The sequence below is a fragment of the Labeo rohita genome, chromosome 1, assembly GCF_022985175.1.
Source record: "Labeo rohita strain BAU-BD-2019 chromosome 1, IGBB_LRoh.1.0, whole genome shotgun sequence".
Taxonomy (NCBI): domain Eukaryota; kingdom Metazoa; phylum Chordata; class Actinopteri; order Cypriniformes; family Cyprinidae; genus Labeo; species Labeo rohita.
This window is the reverse complement of record NC_066869.1, coordinates 25,612,941-25,629,360: the sequence shown is the minus strand read 5'-3', so window position 1 is coordinate 25,629,360 and position 16,420 is coordinate 25,612,941. Positions and strand designations below refer to the sequence as shown.

Below are 16,420 nucleotides of genomic sequence, written 5' to 3'. Positions count from 1 at the left end.
TTAAGGAAAAGGGCATCTGACTATTTTATATCGTCTTTTAAACTGAGGAATTTAGCAAATTCGTATGCATTATGTATTGCAGTCTCTAAAAAACCTATTATTCAAAGTTTTTACCTCTTCTTGTCATGGTGGGTAATGCCTGCCATTATCTTGGATCACCCTTTGTCAATTGTCTAGACAATGAAAGCCACTGGTGCTTAGTCTGTTATCTGAAGACTGAACCATAAAACAGTCATTTTAATTATACAGTAATTAACAAACTTACAATGTCTAAACCCCCATTCTTAGCGTAAGGAATCTTTATCCCTCTGCCAAAAGCAGCACACATGAAACGGCAGAAAGTCCCGCACAGCATGTAATGTTTGTGTGAGTTCATGATGTTCTGTCTAGGGAAACCCCACGACTGTTCTTTAAAGTTTGCCACCATCTTGTGGTATCAAAACAGCAATGACATGTGTTTGACAGACATGATATATTACTTGTAAATAAGTCAATCACACACACACACATAGACATAATTGTGGCAATATTCCTTGCTTCTGAAAGTGCTCTTTCATAGTTTGATGTTACATAACAGCAATTTCAGCTCTCTGTACACATTTTTATTGTTTAGGCATGCTTGTGCAAAGGTATGAACTAAATCTGTAAAATTACAGGCAATGAAGTTGGTCATTACTCTTGGATTGCATTAGGGCAACCCTTTCATTTTAGGAATGCATGGTGCTTGCGTATGCAGATTGTATTTGCATTAGGAATTCTTGGGAAAAACAACACTTAGGTAATGCATGGCTTTTTCTTTACTTTATTTATTTGAAAACGGTTAATACCAACAGTATAAATAAATGACTACAACATCTATAAATAAAAAAGAGATATTCAGTGATAAAAAGCAAATATTAAAAAAGAAAATATAAAATCAAAATATCAATCTACGCCTACAGCACGTTTAATTTTAAGTTAAATACAGACTGAGGTACCTTAAAAACTGTTTTATTAACATTTATTTAATAGTTTATATTAATATTATTATATCAATTTCCTTACATACCCTCCTTTAAATAGTTTCTTTAATAAAATATTCCCATTTTAATATATTCCTGGGATTTCCATTTGCAGATATCAGAGCATTGAGTCATAAAATTATGTCTTAGAACTGCTGCTAGGGCTCAGTGACATCAGGCATCAGGATGCCATTGAAGGGGTCGGTTGCACCATCATCACCGATATCCTGAGGAAAGTCTTCCTCGCTGTCACATTCTTGGCTGTCAGCCCCTGGCTGGCACTCAGTTGAGCGACTTTCGCTGTCTACTGTGCTGTTTTTGGACTCGGTGCTTTCACTGCTACTGCTGCTGCTGCTGCTGCTGCTATTGCTGTTACTGTACTCAGTACCGTCGACAATGGAACTATTTTCAGTGCTTTCGCTTGTGTCGGCACTGTTGTCCTCTTCCTTTGTGTTCGGAACAGCCGTTTCCTGGCTTTCACTTGATTCACTGCTTTCACTTTTTTTTGATGCGTCACTTGTGGATTTGATGTCATTCTCTTCTGGCTGGCTGGTCGCTTGCACTTTACCATTGTTGTTGTTCACATGGACCCATTTGAGGGTGTAGATCCATCCCTGTGTGAATGCATTATGATGGTTATTATTCTTGTGTAACCACACTTGTGGTGTAATGCATGAAATTGGATGATCCTTACCCTACGAACGTTCTCTTTACTGCTGTGAGTGTTATCTGATGTCAGTGCAGTCTCGCTTTTCCCAGTCTAGATAGCCATTGATGAGAAACCACAGGACAGTATAAACAGGAATTCAATTTCTCTGCAACCAATAGGCTTTAGAGCATTAGTTTTATGTTATATTAGAGCAAAGTAACTTACCAGACTTTCCACAGAATGGCTTTCACTAGAAAACTTGAAACAAGATATATATAAAAACATGGTAAGATATTTGCAGTCATATTCATCTGTTTAGTGTTTTTGTAAATTTGTGAAAAGTAGTTTTACCGGTTCGCTCGAGTCTGATTCAGTTGATTCTGAGCTCTGTCAAGAAAGCAGAGAAAGTGAAGTGAGCCTGTTTTCTTAACAGCAATATATTTAAATATTTTCTTAATGGTTGATATAGTAGTCTTTGCACTTACATTGCTGTCAGAGACAGTTTCCTTAGACTTCTGCAAATAGACAAACAATTTTAAACAATTTTAATTCCTTTTTTTGGCATTACATACAGACAGTTCCATATATAGTTAGATATTCTTGGGATAAGAAAATTAAAAGGTTCTCCTCACTGTAAAAACATTCCTACCTACTTCAACTTAAAAACTACGACTAAAAAAAGTTTTGTTGCTGCCTTACATTTTTAATTAAAATCAAACTGGCTGTGCAAGTCCTTTCAACTTAAAAACTGAAACTGAGTTTGAATATCTCAAATATTTAAAAAAAAACTTATTTTACCATGTCTTGCTGATCGTGATAAACATTGAAAACATGTACACTACCAGTCAAAAGTTTTTGAACAGTAAAATTATTAATGTTTTTTGAAGAAGTCTCTTCTGATCACCAAGCCTGCATTTATTTGATCCAAAATACAGAAAAACAGCAAAATTTTAAATATTTTTACTATTTGAAACAACTGCTTTCTATTTGAATATATTTTAAACTGTAATTTATTTTTGTGATCTAATGATCAAAGCAAAATTTTCATTACGCCAGTCTTCAATGTCACACGATCCTTTATAAATCATTCTAATATGCTGATTTGCTGTTCAAGAAATATAGAAATATGTAATACTTTTATTTAGCAATAGTGCTTTAAATTGATCAAAAGTGACATTTATGTTACAAAAGATTTCTATTTCAGATAAATGCTGTTTTTCTGAACTTTCTATTTATCAAAGAAACCTGAAAAAATTCTACTTAGCTCTTTTCAACATTATAATAATAATAAATGTTTTTTCGAGCTGCAAATCAGAATATTAAAGTGATTCTATTCTGAAGGATCATGTGACTGGAGTAATGATTCTAAAAATTCAGCTTTGAAATAATAGAATAAATTACATTTTAAAATATATTCAAACAGAATACAGTTATTTTAAATAGTAAAAATATTTTACAAATTTGCTGTACTTTGAATCAATTAAATGCAGACTTGGTGAGCAAAAGAGAGTTCTTAAAAAACATTAAAAATCTTGCTGTTCAAAAACTTTTGACTGGTAGTGTATACAGTTGTCCCTTCTTCTAGATAAAAATGCAAGTTTATTTTTGAATATATAAGATGTGGAGTTAGACTGAAAGTGCACCTCATCTGAAAGTTCTGAGGTATTGCTCTGGTCGGAGGATTCAGATATCGAAGAGCTTTCTGACTGTGGAATATAAAAGATTATGAGAACAGCATTACCTAAAACACTTTTAACACAAAAGTTAGCAAAAAGGTTTCTTTAAAATGGACTGAGCATAACTTACAGAGTTGGATGCATGTTGAATCATCTCCATAGCCATTTTATGCAAGATCTGTGAGATAATTCGAGAAAAAAAAACATTGTCACTCTTTGAAATGTATGGAAAGAACATTACATTTATTCACTGCAGTACTCACTGGATTAGCATAGGCTGCTCCCAGCAGACAGAGAATCAATATGACAGGTTTCATTCTGAAATAAAATCTGGAGAATAAAAATCCATATTGTTCTTCAATATAGTTTGTAGTGTTTTAACATTTTTTAAAACATTTCAGCTTAAAAATAATACATTGGGTAGGAAAACCTTACCTTTCTTTTCTCTTAGTCCGAATGCGAAGTCCAAGAAAGCAGAAGAGATGGAGTGAATGAACGCGAGTACTTTACAGAGAGTGTTTATAGCTAAAGCTAAAGACTGGATTTAATGGTATGTCTAGAGAAAGCGCTATTTAACAGGCTGACTCTTCATTAAGGTAACTGCATCACTTCCTGCTCGCCAACACTCAGATTACTGTGGGGGCACATTAACTGGAGCTGGAATATGCAAGAAAATGAGAGTGGCACAGTAAGAATGTTTACATAATGCAATGACACACACTACAGTGCGCGCTCACCCAAACTTCCTCTCCTGTACGTGTCTATTTTAAGATGCTAAACTATAGGGTGTGTGGCCTCTAAATACTGAGTAAGAGTACTGTCTGATCCCACACTGGGACAGGAAGTCCATAATGAGAGCATTCCAACTCAGAGCATTTTTTTCTTTTTCATAGACAAGCACTACTGTATAGACCTTCTTTAAATTCTATATGTTTATTATGAACCTCATGGATATAAATTGTTTAAAACAACAAATGGCATCATTCTTTTATGATAGTTTGCTTATTTAAATATCCCTATATTAACTTGTCCCCACCACACAGTTTTTTTTGTTTAAAAAAAAATAAATAAATTATGTCACCACTTCCTGAAGGCCCATATTTGGAGTGCTCCTTTTTTTTTCCTTGTCTGTGTGTGTGTGTTGGTGAAGAGTGGAATATTTCCATTTTGCAAACATTCCTTGCAATTATACTCGTAATCATTGCAGTGTACCCAAAAACCCACATATAGTAGCAAGATGTTTGCTGATAAATATAACACAATGCATAGTGGTTCGCTAATGAATATTCACCTCTCACAATTTGAGTGGAATTTGCTTGGAGTTATAAATAGATTTCCTGAGAAAAGGTGGATGTGGAAAGGGTAGATGTGAGAAAGATATAAGAGAAAGGGTCTGATATGTAAACTTAAACTTAAAGAAAAAGAGAGAATTATTATTATTATTATTATTGTTGTTGTTGTTGTTGTTGTTGTTGTTGGTTATTATTATTATTATTCTTGTTAGGGTTAGGGTTAGGGTTAGCTGCTATACAGTGTAGAGTATGGTTGAAATAGCACATAATCATTTAAACCTCTTCAAAATAAAATAAAATAAAATAATAAATATTATTTAAAATGTATTTTATACTGTAGGGATGGTCATTTAATGAAACTCAAATGTAAATATTCTAATGTTTTGAGATGCTGGATTTAAAAAAAAAAAAAAAAAACTTTTGTAATGTTTTACTTTGCATGTAATTTCTAAATGAATTTAGAATATATGCGTGTTTCAATTTTTTAAAATAAGGTACAAAAAAAACTTTTCCACAATATTCTAATGATGCATCTGTGTGCATATATATATATAAATTATTATTCTGATTATTATTGTAACATTTGTGTATATTATTATTATTATTATTATTATTATTATTGTTATTATATTTTCAGAATAGTTAAGGTTACATTATTATTATTGTTGTTATTGTAAAGTTTTGTAGGGTAAAGTGTGGTTGAAACAAGCACACAATCATTTCAATCTCTTCAAAAATTAAATAAAATAATTGATTATTATTATTATTATTATTATTATTATTATTATTATTATTATTATTAGTGGTGGTGGTGGTGGTGATGTTATTATTATTATTATTATTAATCCAGAACAGTTAATGTTGACATTGTTGTGAAACAGCCAAGCTGCTTTCTAGGGTACAGTATGGTTGAAACTAAATATAACATTTTGATAGATAGATAGATAGATAGATAGATAGATAGATAGATAGATAGATAGATAGATAGATAGATAGATAGATAGATGGGTGGATAGATGGATGCATAGATTAAAAAATTCTATCTATCTATCTATCTATCTATCTATCTATCTATCTATCTATCTATCTATCTATCTATCTATCTATCTATCTATCTATCGTTTCTTTCTTTTTTTTAATGAATTGATATTCTATAACCAAAATAGGTGCACAGTTAATAAAACAATGATGACAAAAAGTTGACAAAGATTCAAAGTCTGCAAAAACACTGGGCGCCATCTACAGGTGGTTTTTAATATTTACTTCTAGCTTTAAATATCAAAATTCCCTCTCCCAGGGCTGCTCATAGCTTCAAGATCTGAAAATCTACCAAGCACCAGTGGGTCTCTTTGTTTTCCAAATAGATGTATTAAATGTTTTCAGAAAATATAACTAGTTTGTTAAATTAAAATGTTAAATAATTTGAATCCAGAATTCCTAAAACACTGGAAACATTAAATACATTATGAATGTTTAAGAGAGTTCAAATTGTACCGGTGTGTTTTCGAGTGACTCTCCATCACTTTGTTCATTACCCCATCCCCCACCGAAGCTTCAGTTGTGTCTGTTTGAATGGCCCAGTGCAGATGAAGGACATCTGATGTACAGTGCTGAGGGGGAGGCAGAAGGGAGTGAGAGGTACTTTGACTGACTGCCTCTCGGTGACTCTCTGTGACTCGAAATTCCTCCCCTTTTTATCGGCAACATCACAGCTCAGGTAAGTCTCAAATTTTAATTTCAAGTTAAGTGAATAAATTAAATGATCACTTCTGAAATAATAATAATAATAATAACGTAATCCAAAAAAAAAAAAAAAAAACTGTGAGCATGATGCATATGTTGGTGTCATCAATAACAATGTACATTTTGATTTATTTAAAGTTTTTAATTGCTGGAGAAGTGCAAGAAGTTGAATCTTTGTTTTCTGAAAGTATTTTACGTGATAAATAGTCAGGAATTAAATATGCATTGCGTAAAGTTGTTGTTTGGAAATTGTGCATTTTAAAATTAAAAAAACATAAGAAATAAAGTAATTAAATAATGAAAAGTTCTATATCATCTTTTGGCATGCAGTATCTTCATGCCGTTGCACCCCAGTCATTGTGCGCATCAACATGGCCAATAATGGGCACATTGTCTCTGTGCAGGAAGCAAAAAGCTTGTGTACTTAGTCGACTTTTTTTCCAGTCTAGTAGCTTCTGATGTTTGCTTTGCCCCTCCGGACTTTGAATGTGACTTTTGAACAGGGCTCATCTCCTGGGCCCTGTTACCACGACAACTGAGGCGGCTGATTTATGCTGGGGTGTCATGGCAGGAGTATGTCCAGCATACAGATGGAGCACTCTGAACCCTGTGTGAGAACGACCCAGAGGGCAGAAAAGCAGAATTCTTAGATAGAAAGAATAGGGAATGGGGACATCATGTCACTTCAAGTTTTTCAGGAAGTTTTAAGATAGGACACAGGACTCTACTGACATCCATACAAATGATTGTTGATTTTCTTTTTTCCAGAAATGAAGAAAGACCTGTTTCTCTTCTGCTTTTTGGTCTCAGCGCTGGCCGCATATGTAAGTAAAATGAACATTTCTATAATCCCGCAATAAAAATCCACAAAGGTCAAAGAAGCCAAATGAAACCCAACCCAAAAGACGTTTCCAAGAACATATTTCAAAATATAAAGTTTCAAATGCAAGCAATGAGAAATATGCATGCTGGACATTCGAGACAAGCAGCTTTTAGAGAGTCAATCAAAAGTTATCAAGTGTGTAGATAAATCAGTGGGAACATTGTAAGCTGTAATGAAATCTGTTGTAATATATGACCTGGGCCAACAGAGAGGGTTTGACATGGCTAATCACAAACATGGCTATATATTATTTCATTGCTTTACTCTGGGGATTGGAATGGGAGTAGACTAACTCTTAAATGGAGTTCTGCTGGGCAGTAAATCAATCCCACATTCCCATGGCTGGTGAAAGGATAATTGTGTAGATTTAAAATGACAAAGTGCCTCGCTTAAATCACAAGGCCTAGGCATGTTTTTCAGTTCAGCTAGGAGAATGTAATGTAAATGGATTCTCAACTTTAGTTACTTATTAGGAAATAGAAAGACAATGCTCAACTGGCAAAATATCTGCATTCCTCCTGGATATTGCAACAGAGCGGTCAGTCATAGATAATCTCAAACTATTGAGATGGAAGGATTACATCAACAGCGATGTAATTTCACGTTGGTATGAGTTTGTATAAATCGTTCAGCAGAAACAAGATTGCTGTCTGGGAAAATGCAGTTTGTTCTGTAAATAAAGCAGTGAACGTCATGTGCAATGGCGTGTTCATGTGTGCCACGTCTTTGCAAACTCTGTGCTGAAAAAAATAGAATATTTTAGAATATTTTCATCTTGAAACTTCAGCATGGTATTACACTGTCCTACTGAGATATACTGAGATATTTGACAGCTTAACCTTAACTTTCATAAACCAAAACAAAGCGCTACAGTTGAGGTCAAAATTTTACATACACTTAGAATCTGCAAAATGTTAATTATTTTACCAGAATAAGAGGGATCATACAGAATGCATGTTATTTTTCATTTAGTGCTGACCTGAATAAGACATTTCAAGAAGATTTTTAAAAGATAAGATAAAAGATAGAAGCTTTTTACATAAAAAATAATAGTTGATTTTTAAAAAATGACTCAAAAGTTTACATACGCATGATTTTTAATACTGTGTTGCTACCTGAATAATCCACAGCTGTTTTTTTTTGTTTAATGATAGTTGTTCATGAGTCCCTTGTTTGTCCTGTATGTTGTTTGACTGTATGATTTTGAGATCCATCTTTTCACACTGAGGACAACGATGCATTAAGAGCCGGGGGGTGAAAACTTTTAGAATTTGAAGATCAGGGTAAATTTAACTTATTTTGTCTTCTGGGAAACATGTAAGTATGTTCTGTTGCTTCTGAAGGGCAGTACTAAATGGAAAAAAAAAAAAAAAAAAAAAAAAAAATATATATATATATATATATATATATATTTAGGCAAAATAAGAAAAATGTACACATCTTCATTTCGTTCAAAAGTTTAGAGCCTGGCTCTTAATGCATTGTTTTTCCTTCTGGAGCATCTTGAATTTATGGGGCATTTTTGTTTATTTTAGTGGCATTTTGCCACAAGCCCTCGTTAATTTCTGACCCTGTGACCTTGATTTTTATATATATGTATTTTTGTTTTATTTATTTTTATTTGTTTTAGGTACAAAGTAAGCCTCATGGAAAAAATCAGCATGTCAAACACAACCCGACTCCAAAAGAGCAGGTGATTCTTAAAAAGACTTTACTCGACTACTCTGCTTACAAAGAATTTACTCCCCGACCTGCGTTAAATTGTTTCCTATAGTTTTCAAGTCATTTTTTCAGTCTATATTTCAGCCTGTATTTACCTATATTTTAAAAATACAGTAGTCAGCATTTGAGGTGGATCAAAAATTTCATCAAAGTAGTCCTAGGACAAGAATGGGTATTGTTTTGGTTTTAGGACAACTTTAATCCACTTCAAATGTTGACCACTGTATATTTATAAATTAAATATAATTATACATTTTATGTAAAAAATGCTATATTATTATTATTATTATTATTGTATAATAATTATAATATAAATTAATTTATAGAATTATAATAATTTATATAATTATTTTATATAGAAAATATTAAATATTGATCTTTCAAAAACTTTGATTCATTCAAGTTTATGTAAGCAAGTCACTGAATTATTCACTCAACTGATTTGTTAAAGAACACAAATTTGTTTTAATCCAGGATATATCATTTACTGACTAGAGAACTGTCAGTCTGTTAAATGTTGCTTAAATGTAGGGTTTTTAAATATAACATTAAATCTTCATCAAATTATTATTATTACTTTATTTTGTTTTTTAAGTCAGAGTCAGTGAAGCATCATGACAGTAAGGATGGAGTTCTACCCACATTTCTGCCTTTTGAGTCCAGCACTCAGGACCCAGAGGATGAAGACACGAGTGAGGAGAATGAGAGCCGTGTGGAGATGAAGCAAGCAGGGGCAGAAGAGATTAAAGGTTCAGAGGAAGGTGAGAAGAATACACCTTTGCTCCTGAGTGAGGAGGCACTGACTCAGCTCCTGCAGGTCCCTGAGGAGGCAGATGAACCTGTGCAGGAAGATGAAGATGATGGTGACAGTCCAGAAAAAGACAAAGAAATAAAGAAGATGGAGGAGAAAAAGAAAGATGGAGAATCTACAATGAAGAACGAAGATGGAACTGAACAAAGAGAAGGTGAGAACAAGGTAGAGGATGCAAATGAGACTGACAGCAGTACCGAGTCAGAGATACCAATGGATTTGGACTATGCAGCTGACCGTGATGCTTCACAGCCACTACCTGTCAAGATAGAGGAGGCCAAAGCTTCAACCATCAACACTATAAAAGAGGTAGAAGAAACAGCTGAAGATGTGATTCCCACAGTCACAGTGGACTATGATTCCCAGCAATCCAACACTGACTCCGAAGACACTGCAGAAGAACAGGAAGTGCCAGCAGAACAAACCCAAGATGAGCTTAAAGAGGCTTTTCGGGACTCTGAGGATGTCAATGAAAAAGAGAAGAGTGATCAACAGGATGAGAAAAACAGCAGTGGCAAGAAGACAAAGAAGGAGAAGAAAAAGCAGAAGAATGAAAGTAATAGCCATGGAAAGGGCAAAGCCAAGAAGCAGCGAAACAACCAGCGGATGGAGAAGATGCAGAATGACCAAGCTGGTACAATGGAAGAAACTGCGGAACATACTCACAGGAAAGACCCAGAAGAATTGGCGGAGCCCATTGAAAATACAGAGCCTAAAGCCAAAAGGAAGAATGGGAAATGGGTACAAAATGCATCACACACATTGTTATCTTAAAATAGATGTGAATTTTCTACATTAACACAGCCAGACTGTAAGCTTTTGACAAGACAAGGTAGTTTATAGCCCACAAATATGTGCTTTTAGTGGATTAGTTTTTGGGTGAAAATTTAATAGTTTAAGCAGGTGTGCCAGTTTTAATTATTTGAATTAGGCTATATATGTTTGAAATTTTCCATCCAAAATGTCTCATATATTGAAATGTGTTGGTTTTGCCTCTTTATAGACCCGATTGGTGGGGATGAATCCCGTACAAATTAGGGCCACTATGGAGCTTTACCCTGACATTCGACCCACTCATCGGCCCAGTGGACAGGGGTTGGAAGCTGGTGAGTGTTGTTTCAGCATTATCTCCATAGACCCAAATTCTTATTGGGAATCTGCTGAGCAGAGATTTTTTTTTAGCATAGACTGTTAAACCATCCTGGCTTAAGAAGTCAATGAGAGTCTTAGCCCCTGGTTTATGCTCTATCCAAACCAACAGAGGCAAAGGAATGCTGGCACTTTTTTACAGGGTTGTTATATATAACCTTTATTAGATGTCTCTCTGAGAGCCTTTTAAAGCAGCAATGGATGCCTGATTTTAGGATACAGTATTTGCCAAGATATTTGCACATTCTTTTATGTTTTGTCCAGACCCCTGTGAGAACTTTCCCTGTAAAAGAGGGAAGACATGCAAAATGAACGATGAGAACAAACCCGTCTGTGTGTGTCAGGAGCCGTCAGAATGTCCTCCAAGTGTAAATGATTTTGAGCATGTAAGTATACATAATTAGTTTAATTTGCATTTAGCTGATTACAGTAAAACTGATTTAATTACCAAATGTACGCTCTCAGAAAAAAAGATACAAAGCTGTCACTGGGGTGGTACCCTAAGGTACTAAAGGAAAAAAGTACATCCACATTTACTCCTAACTGATACATATTAGTACTTTAAAGGGATAGTTTACCCAAAAATGAAAATTCTGTCATTAATTACTCACCGTCATGCTGTTCTAAACCCATAAAGACCTTTGTTTATCCTCTGAAGACAAATTAAGATATTTTTGATGAAGTCTGAGAGTTTTCTGACCCTGCATAAATAGCAACACAACTGACACATCAATGCATGTGTATGGTGCTGCTAGAGCCGGCATGTGTATTATATAAGCAACATCACACAAGTAGACGTGAGATATGGCTGTATATCTTCACGGGTGTAATTCGGCCATAGACACCAGTGCCGCAGGTAATCACAGCAGGCCGATATACAGCCATATCTCACGTCTATGAGTGTGATATTGCATTTATACAACAGTTTGAAAGCATGAGTGTTTAATTACATAAAATAACAATGGAGTGTCTTTAAAAGCCCTCTTTTGTGCAGAACTACTTCCTTCCACTGTGGATTCAAACCTAGTTTGAATTGTTGACAGTTTAACAGTTGAACCCAAGCCTCCGTTACTAATTCGAAAACATCACTTTAGAACTAGTAATGAAAGAATGTTGAGTTTCTTCATTGTATTACTGTAGTAAAGCTCACTGTATTACGTATAGTATTATGAGAGAGAGATGGACTGGGTGAGTGTGATTACCTACATCTGATACAGCATTCATTCTTCAGATTGGTCTCGTATTCACAATAAACATGTCTGAATATCTGCTGGGGAAATCGCTATCTTTGTCATAACGTTAATATCCTTTCATCTGTTAAGGGTGATTTTGTGAAGGGTCCGCTATGACACATGACACATGACACATGATCAACTGTGAAATGGCTGTTGGAGTTTTGATATCACTTTAATATCACACTCTTATCAGCCAATCAGATTCAAGAAACAGAAAGAACTTTTGTATAACTATATATGTATGTGTGTGTATATATATATATATATAAAATGTGTGTGTATATATATAGCTATTTATATATATATATATATATATATATATAAATGTGTGTGTGTGTGTGTGTATATATATATATATATATATATATATACACATGGTACACACATATATAATTGAATTGACAGCCCTAGTTAGTAGCTAAAGTGTACATTTAGTAGGGTACTGCCCCAAGTGAGACTTGTTCCTTCCAAAAGTACATATTCCATTACAGATCAAACCTTTAATTAACAGATATCAGATATTGACGAAATAAAAATATAATAATTATTATTGGGACATTTTCATTTTAGGTATGTGGAACTGACAACAAGACATATGACACATCCTGTCAGCTCTTTGCTACCAAGTGTGGCCTTGAGGGGACCAAAATAGGCCACAGACTTCACCTGGATTACACCGGATCCTGCAAATGTAAGAAACGCTATTGTAAAGATTTGTATGTGAAGTTTCTGAAGAGATCTCAGCAATGTCTCAAAAACTGCACTCAGAAGTCTGCAATAACAATTCAGACACTTCAGTATAAACATTTCTCATTTAATTCATCCAGAATCATTTTCTCAGCTGTATTGTCCACAGATAATTAAAATCAATATTACCATTTAATTTTTGGCAGCAGCTATTTGCACTAAGTGTAAATAGCGATAGGTGCTATTTACACTAAGTACAAATAGCAATGGATTTTGTTTACACTAATTTAAAATAGAATAGTTTCTTAGAATAGCAATAGATTCTATTTACACTATGTTAAAATAGCAGGACTTTCTGCTATTTATACTACTTAATACAGAAAGTGGCAAATATCTGCACCTCAGTGTTGTAGTATACTATAAAACAGTATGCAGTAATAATGTAGTGAGTGTAAAATCTGTAAATAATATTTTTTATTAAAATTATTAAATGAATTCTTCCTTATTGGGACAATAAAACCCTCCCTATACTTACCCTAACCCTACCCAATTTAACTTTTCAATTGTTACGTTGATTTTTATTGAAAATAAATGTCTTTCTGATGTGACATGAGATGTGAAAAGGTAGAACTCGGGTCGATCGTGTCATAAAAACTATGTGTGACGTGCCAGACTATCTACACCACTGAAGCTGCTGTTTGATAGGTGTCTTTTGAAATCTTGTCTAGCCCAAACACACATTGGTGGGCGGAGTTAGTGTAAACAGCCTCTGCCAACAAGCCGGGCTATTTGAACTTAGTGTAAATAGACACTTCATTAATAATTTTCCACTTATTTAAATAGCATAATTTCATAGCTCTACACTCTTAATGTATATCTACAATTGTTTCATTTTTGTCTGATTTCATTTCTCCTAATGTTTATTTTGTGTGATTTCTCTGGCAGTTATTCCTCCATGTCTGGAGTCGGAGCTGGTGCAGTTCCCTCTGCGTATGCGGGACTGGCTGAAAAACGTGCTTTTGCAGTTATATGAGCATGAATCCATGTCTCCTGGCTTTCTCACAGCTAAACAAAGAATCAGAGTATGTCTATCAGAGATACTGGACAGATAGTTTTTAAACTAGATATCACATGTCTCCCAAAGAAACAAACAGTAGCTTTAAAACAATTCTACTCAGCTCTCCAACTTTTGACAGTGAAATACACAATTTTGATGTACTACTTTGAAATATAGTCCTTGATTGTATCTAAATCACCAAATATGAATTCATCACACATGACGAACACTCTGCTCAACAGGTTCAGAAGATCTATGAGAGTGAGAGACGGCTTCATGCAGGCGATCACCCCGTTGAGCTTTTACAGCAAGACTTTGAGAAGAACTACAACATGTACATCTATCCAGTACACTGGCAGTTTGCACAGATGGACCAGCATCCTTCAGACAGGTGGGGGCTGTGTGTACAGATTTCTAATGAAGTCAGATGTCAAATTTCCTTCTAGCTTTTATCTTGCAGCCAGAGTTTTGACTAAAAAACTGATAAAAGTATCTGAACCCTGATTCAGATACTTAAAGCTACCCAGTTAGATCAGAACATGCATTTTTGGGAAATTCTCGCCAGTTGCAGCGTGTGCGCATACGTGATTGGTCACAAATGGGCAGTTCGTGGGCAAGACGTCTGAGCCAGAGACTATTCTAACTCTGACTTACTCATACAGGAGGTTCAGTAATATTTTTAGCCGGTGTGAGGATGTGGTTGAGGGACATTTCCAGAAAAAGACAGACTTGGTGCCAATATCCTCCACAACGTCAGTGGTTAGACAGTGGCTTTAAAGCTGCAGTGTGGGGGAAATCTGCCTACGAACAATTTACTTATAGATTTCTTTCTGCATTAAACTGAAAAGTGAGAAAATTTCATACAGTAGCTTTAGAAATCTAGTGTTGGTATTTCAAAAGGAGTGGATATGAAATATGCTCATTAAGATTTTAAAATCCATTAATTAATTTTATCCTCATGACAAATTATGTTGTTTTGTTCACTGGTGGATGTACGTTATGCTCTTGCAGGTTTCTTTCTCACTCTGAGCTGGCTCCACTACGTGTTCCCCTAGTTCCAATGGAGCACTGCACCTCAGTCTTTTTCCAAAAGTGTGATGCTGACAAGGACAAATTGGTCTCCTTCAAAGAGTGGTGCATCTGCTTTGGCATGAAGGAAGGTAAGACTGAAGGCCTCGTCTTAAACAACTCAAAGTTTTTAATTTATTTTTCATTCACTTTAAATGCATTTTTTATGCACACGTTTTAAATAAATCAAAACTTTATAAACAAACCAGGTTTGTTTTTTCATCTTTTTCCATCTTTTTATTCCTACAGAGGATATGGATACCAATCTGCTGTTCTGAGCAAGAGCGAATGCCTAAACAGGCATCTTTGAGCTAATAGAAGCAAAGGTTGTCTTTCTGAATTAATTATGGCAGTCTGTTCAGTGAAATACTACTGTTTTTTTTAAAGTGTAACGATCATGATGGACAAGAATGTCTCAAAATCTTTTTATGTGTAGCTTATTGGAAATGAGAGGAACTATAGTTAATAATTTAGTTCAAAAAAACAAAAAAATAAGTAGTTTTAGTTGAAGAGTTTTTGTATGCATTCCAAGGGGAAAAGTTTACATAGTGAATAAAGAACTAAATAAAATAGATTTTATAAACGTGCTGAAAAATGTTTTTAGATTATGGGGGAAAAACAAGCCACTCTTACATATGTGCTTATTGTCCTACATATTTATCACAAATTATATTAATGGCTTAAATAAATGAATCAGGAATTTAACTTTTTTTTTTTTAAATCCACTATTTTATATGACCATGTAATGTAAATCTTAAAGATTTTTTTTTTTTTTTTTTTAAATGATAATGTAATTTCCTAAAATTCCTTAAAACTGAAAGATTGTAACAACTATTAAAGGTTCGGTTCAGTTGGCATCACAAGTTTTATGTCTTATGTTATAAGTTGTTACACACACTGACAGCAGTTACTGTGTTTGGAAAAGAACTGTGTGGGGTATGACCACTGTAATTACAACAAACAACAAAAAATGTGTCTGGGGAAAAAAAAAAAAAAAAAAACTTAGGAAGTCATTAAATTACTGCTGTCAGAAGTGTGTGCCTAAGTGTGCAGTGTAATTAAGTGAACGTGACTTCTGTGAGCAGTTGATGCATGGCAAACTCTGATTAGAGTCTCGCATGCAATGAAGACTTTATAATTTGAGGACAATGATCTCAAATAACCTTACATTATCAGAAGTACTAAATTTGGAAATATGTTTCTACTAAAGCTGAATGAGACTGGTTAGCGTCCTGCAACCCTACATACAACAAGAATATATGGATGGACAAATGCTCTGTAGGATGAATACATGACTGAAAAATATTATTTTGTTGATTTACTTAAAAAACAACAACAAAAAAAACATAACTTTTGAACATTAGACTTTCTCCTTACCTTACCATATCCTATGTATCTTGAGCTTTTCACTGAAGATAGATTCAGAGAGTTTGTTCATTTTAGTTTG

General features: G+C 34.3%; 2 protein-coding genes across 3 annotated transcripts; one reads left to right on the top strand and one right to left on the bottom strand.

Annotated features, from left to right (window-relative positions):
- Nucleotides 1-786: 786 nt before the first annotated feature.
- On the bottom strand, nt 787-4,068 carry scpp1 (secretory calcium-binding phosphoprotein 1). 2 transcript variants are annotated; one of them, XM_051114929.1, is made up of 9 exons: nt 3,762-4,068; nt 3,590-3,644; nt 3,457-3,504; nt 3,294-3,356; nt 2,136-2,165; nt 2,002-2,037; nt 1,876-1,908; nt 1,696-1,761; nt 787-1,615 (listed from the first exon to the last, which is right to left on the bottom strand). In XM_051114929.1, exons 2-9 carry the CDS (start codon nt 3,641-3,643, stop codon nt 1,160-1,162), a joined length of 786 nt encoding a protein of 261 aa, XP_050970886.1. In that variant the 5' UTR covers nt 3,644; nt 3,762-4,068; the 3' UTR covers nt 787-1,159. The 2 variants fall into 2 exon arrangements, with proteins under 2 accessions (XP_050970886.1, XP_050970897.1); XM_051114940.1 differs by having other exon boundaries at nt 3,590-3,656; nt 3,762-3,805.
- A 2,235-nt stretch (nt 4,069-6,303) lies between these two features.
- Nucleotides 6,304-15,808, top strand: sparcl1 (SPARC-like 1). Its single transcript, XM_051118570.1, has 11 exons — nt 6,304-6,335; nt 7,130-7,185; nt 8,875-8,937; nt 9,562-10,518; nt 10,781-10,883; nt 11,191-11,312; nt 12,732-12,852; nt 13,794-13,930; nt 14,148-14,296; nt 14,917-15,065; nt 15,223-15,808. Exons 2-11 carry the CDS (start codon nt 7,132-7,134, stop codon nt 15,249-15,251), a joined length of 1,884 nt encoding a protein of 627 aa, XP_050974527.1. The 5' UTR covers nt 6,304-6,335; nt 7,130-7,131; the 3' UTR covers nt 15,252-15,808.
- Nucleotides 15,809-16,420: the final 612 nt, after the last annotated feature.

Excerpts from the sequence above, each read along its gene's own strand:
- scpp1 (XM_051114929.1), bottom strand. The coding sequence starts at position 3,643 with ATGAAACCTGTCATATTGATTCTCTGTCTGCTGGGAGCAGCCTATGCT. Across the intron at positions 2,038-2,135 it reads AAACTGTCTCTGACAGCAAT|AGCTCAGAATCAACTGAATC; the intron begins GTAAGTGCAAAG and ends CTTTCTTGACAG. Across the intron at positions 1,762-1,875 it reads GCCATTCTGTGGAAAGTCTG|ACTGGGAAAAGCGAGACTGC; the intron begins GTAAGTTACTTT and ends ATGGCTATCTAG.
- sparcl1 (XM_051118570.1), top strand. The coding sequence starts at position 7,132 with ATGAAGAAAGACCTGTTTCTCTTCTGCTTTTTGGTCTCAGCGCTGGCC. Across the intron at positions 8,938-9,561 it reads ACCCGACTCCAAAAGAGCAG|TCAGAGTCAGTGAAGCATCA; the intron begins GTGATTCTTAAA and ends TTGTTTTTTAAG. Across the intron at positions 10,884-11,190 it reads TGGACAGGGGTTGGAAGCTG|ACCCCTGTGAGAACTTTCCC; the intron begins GTGAGTGTTGTT and ends TGTTTTGTCCAG.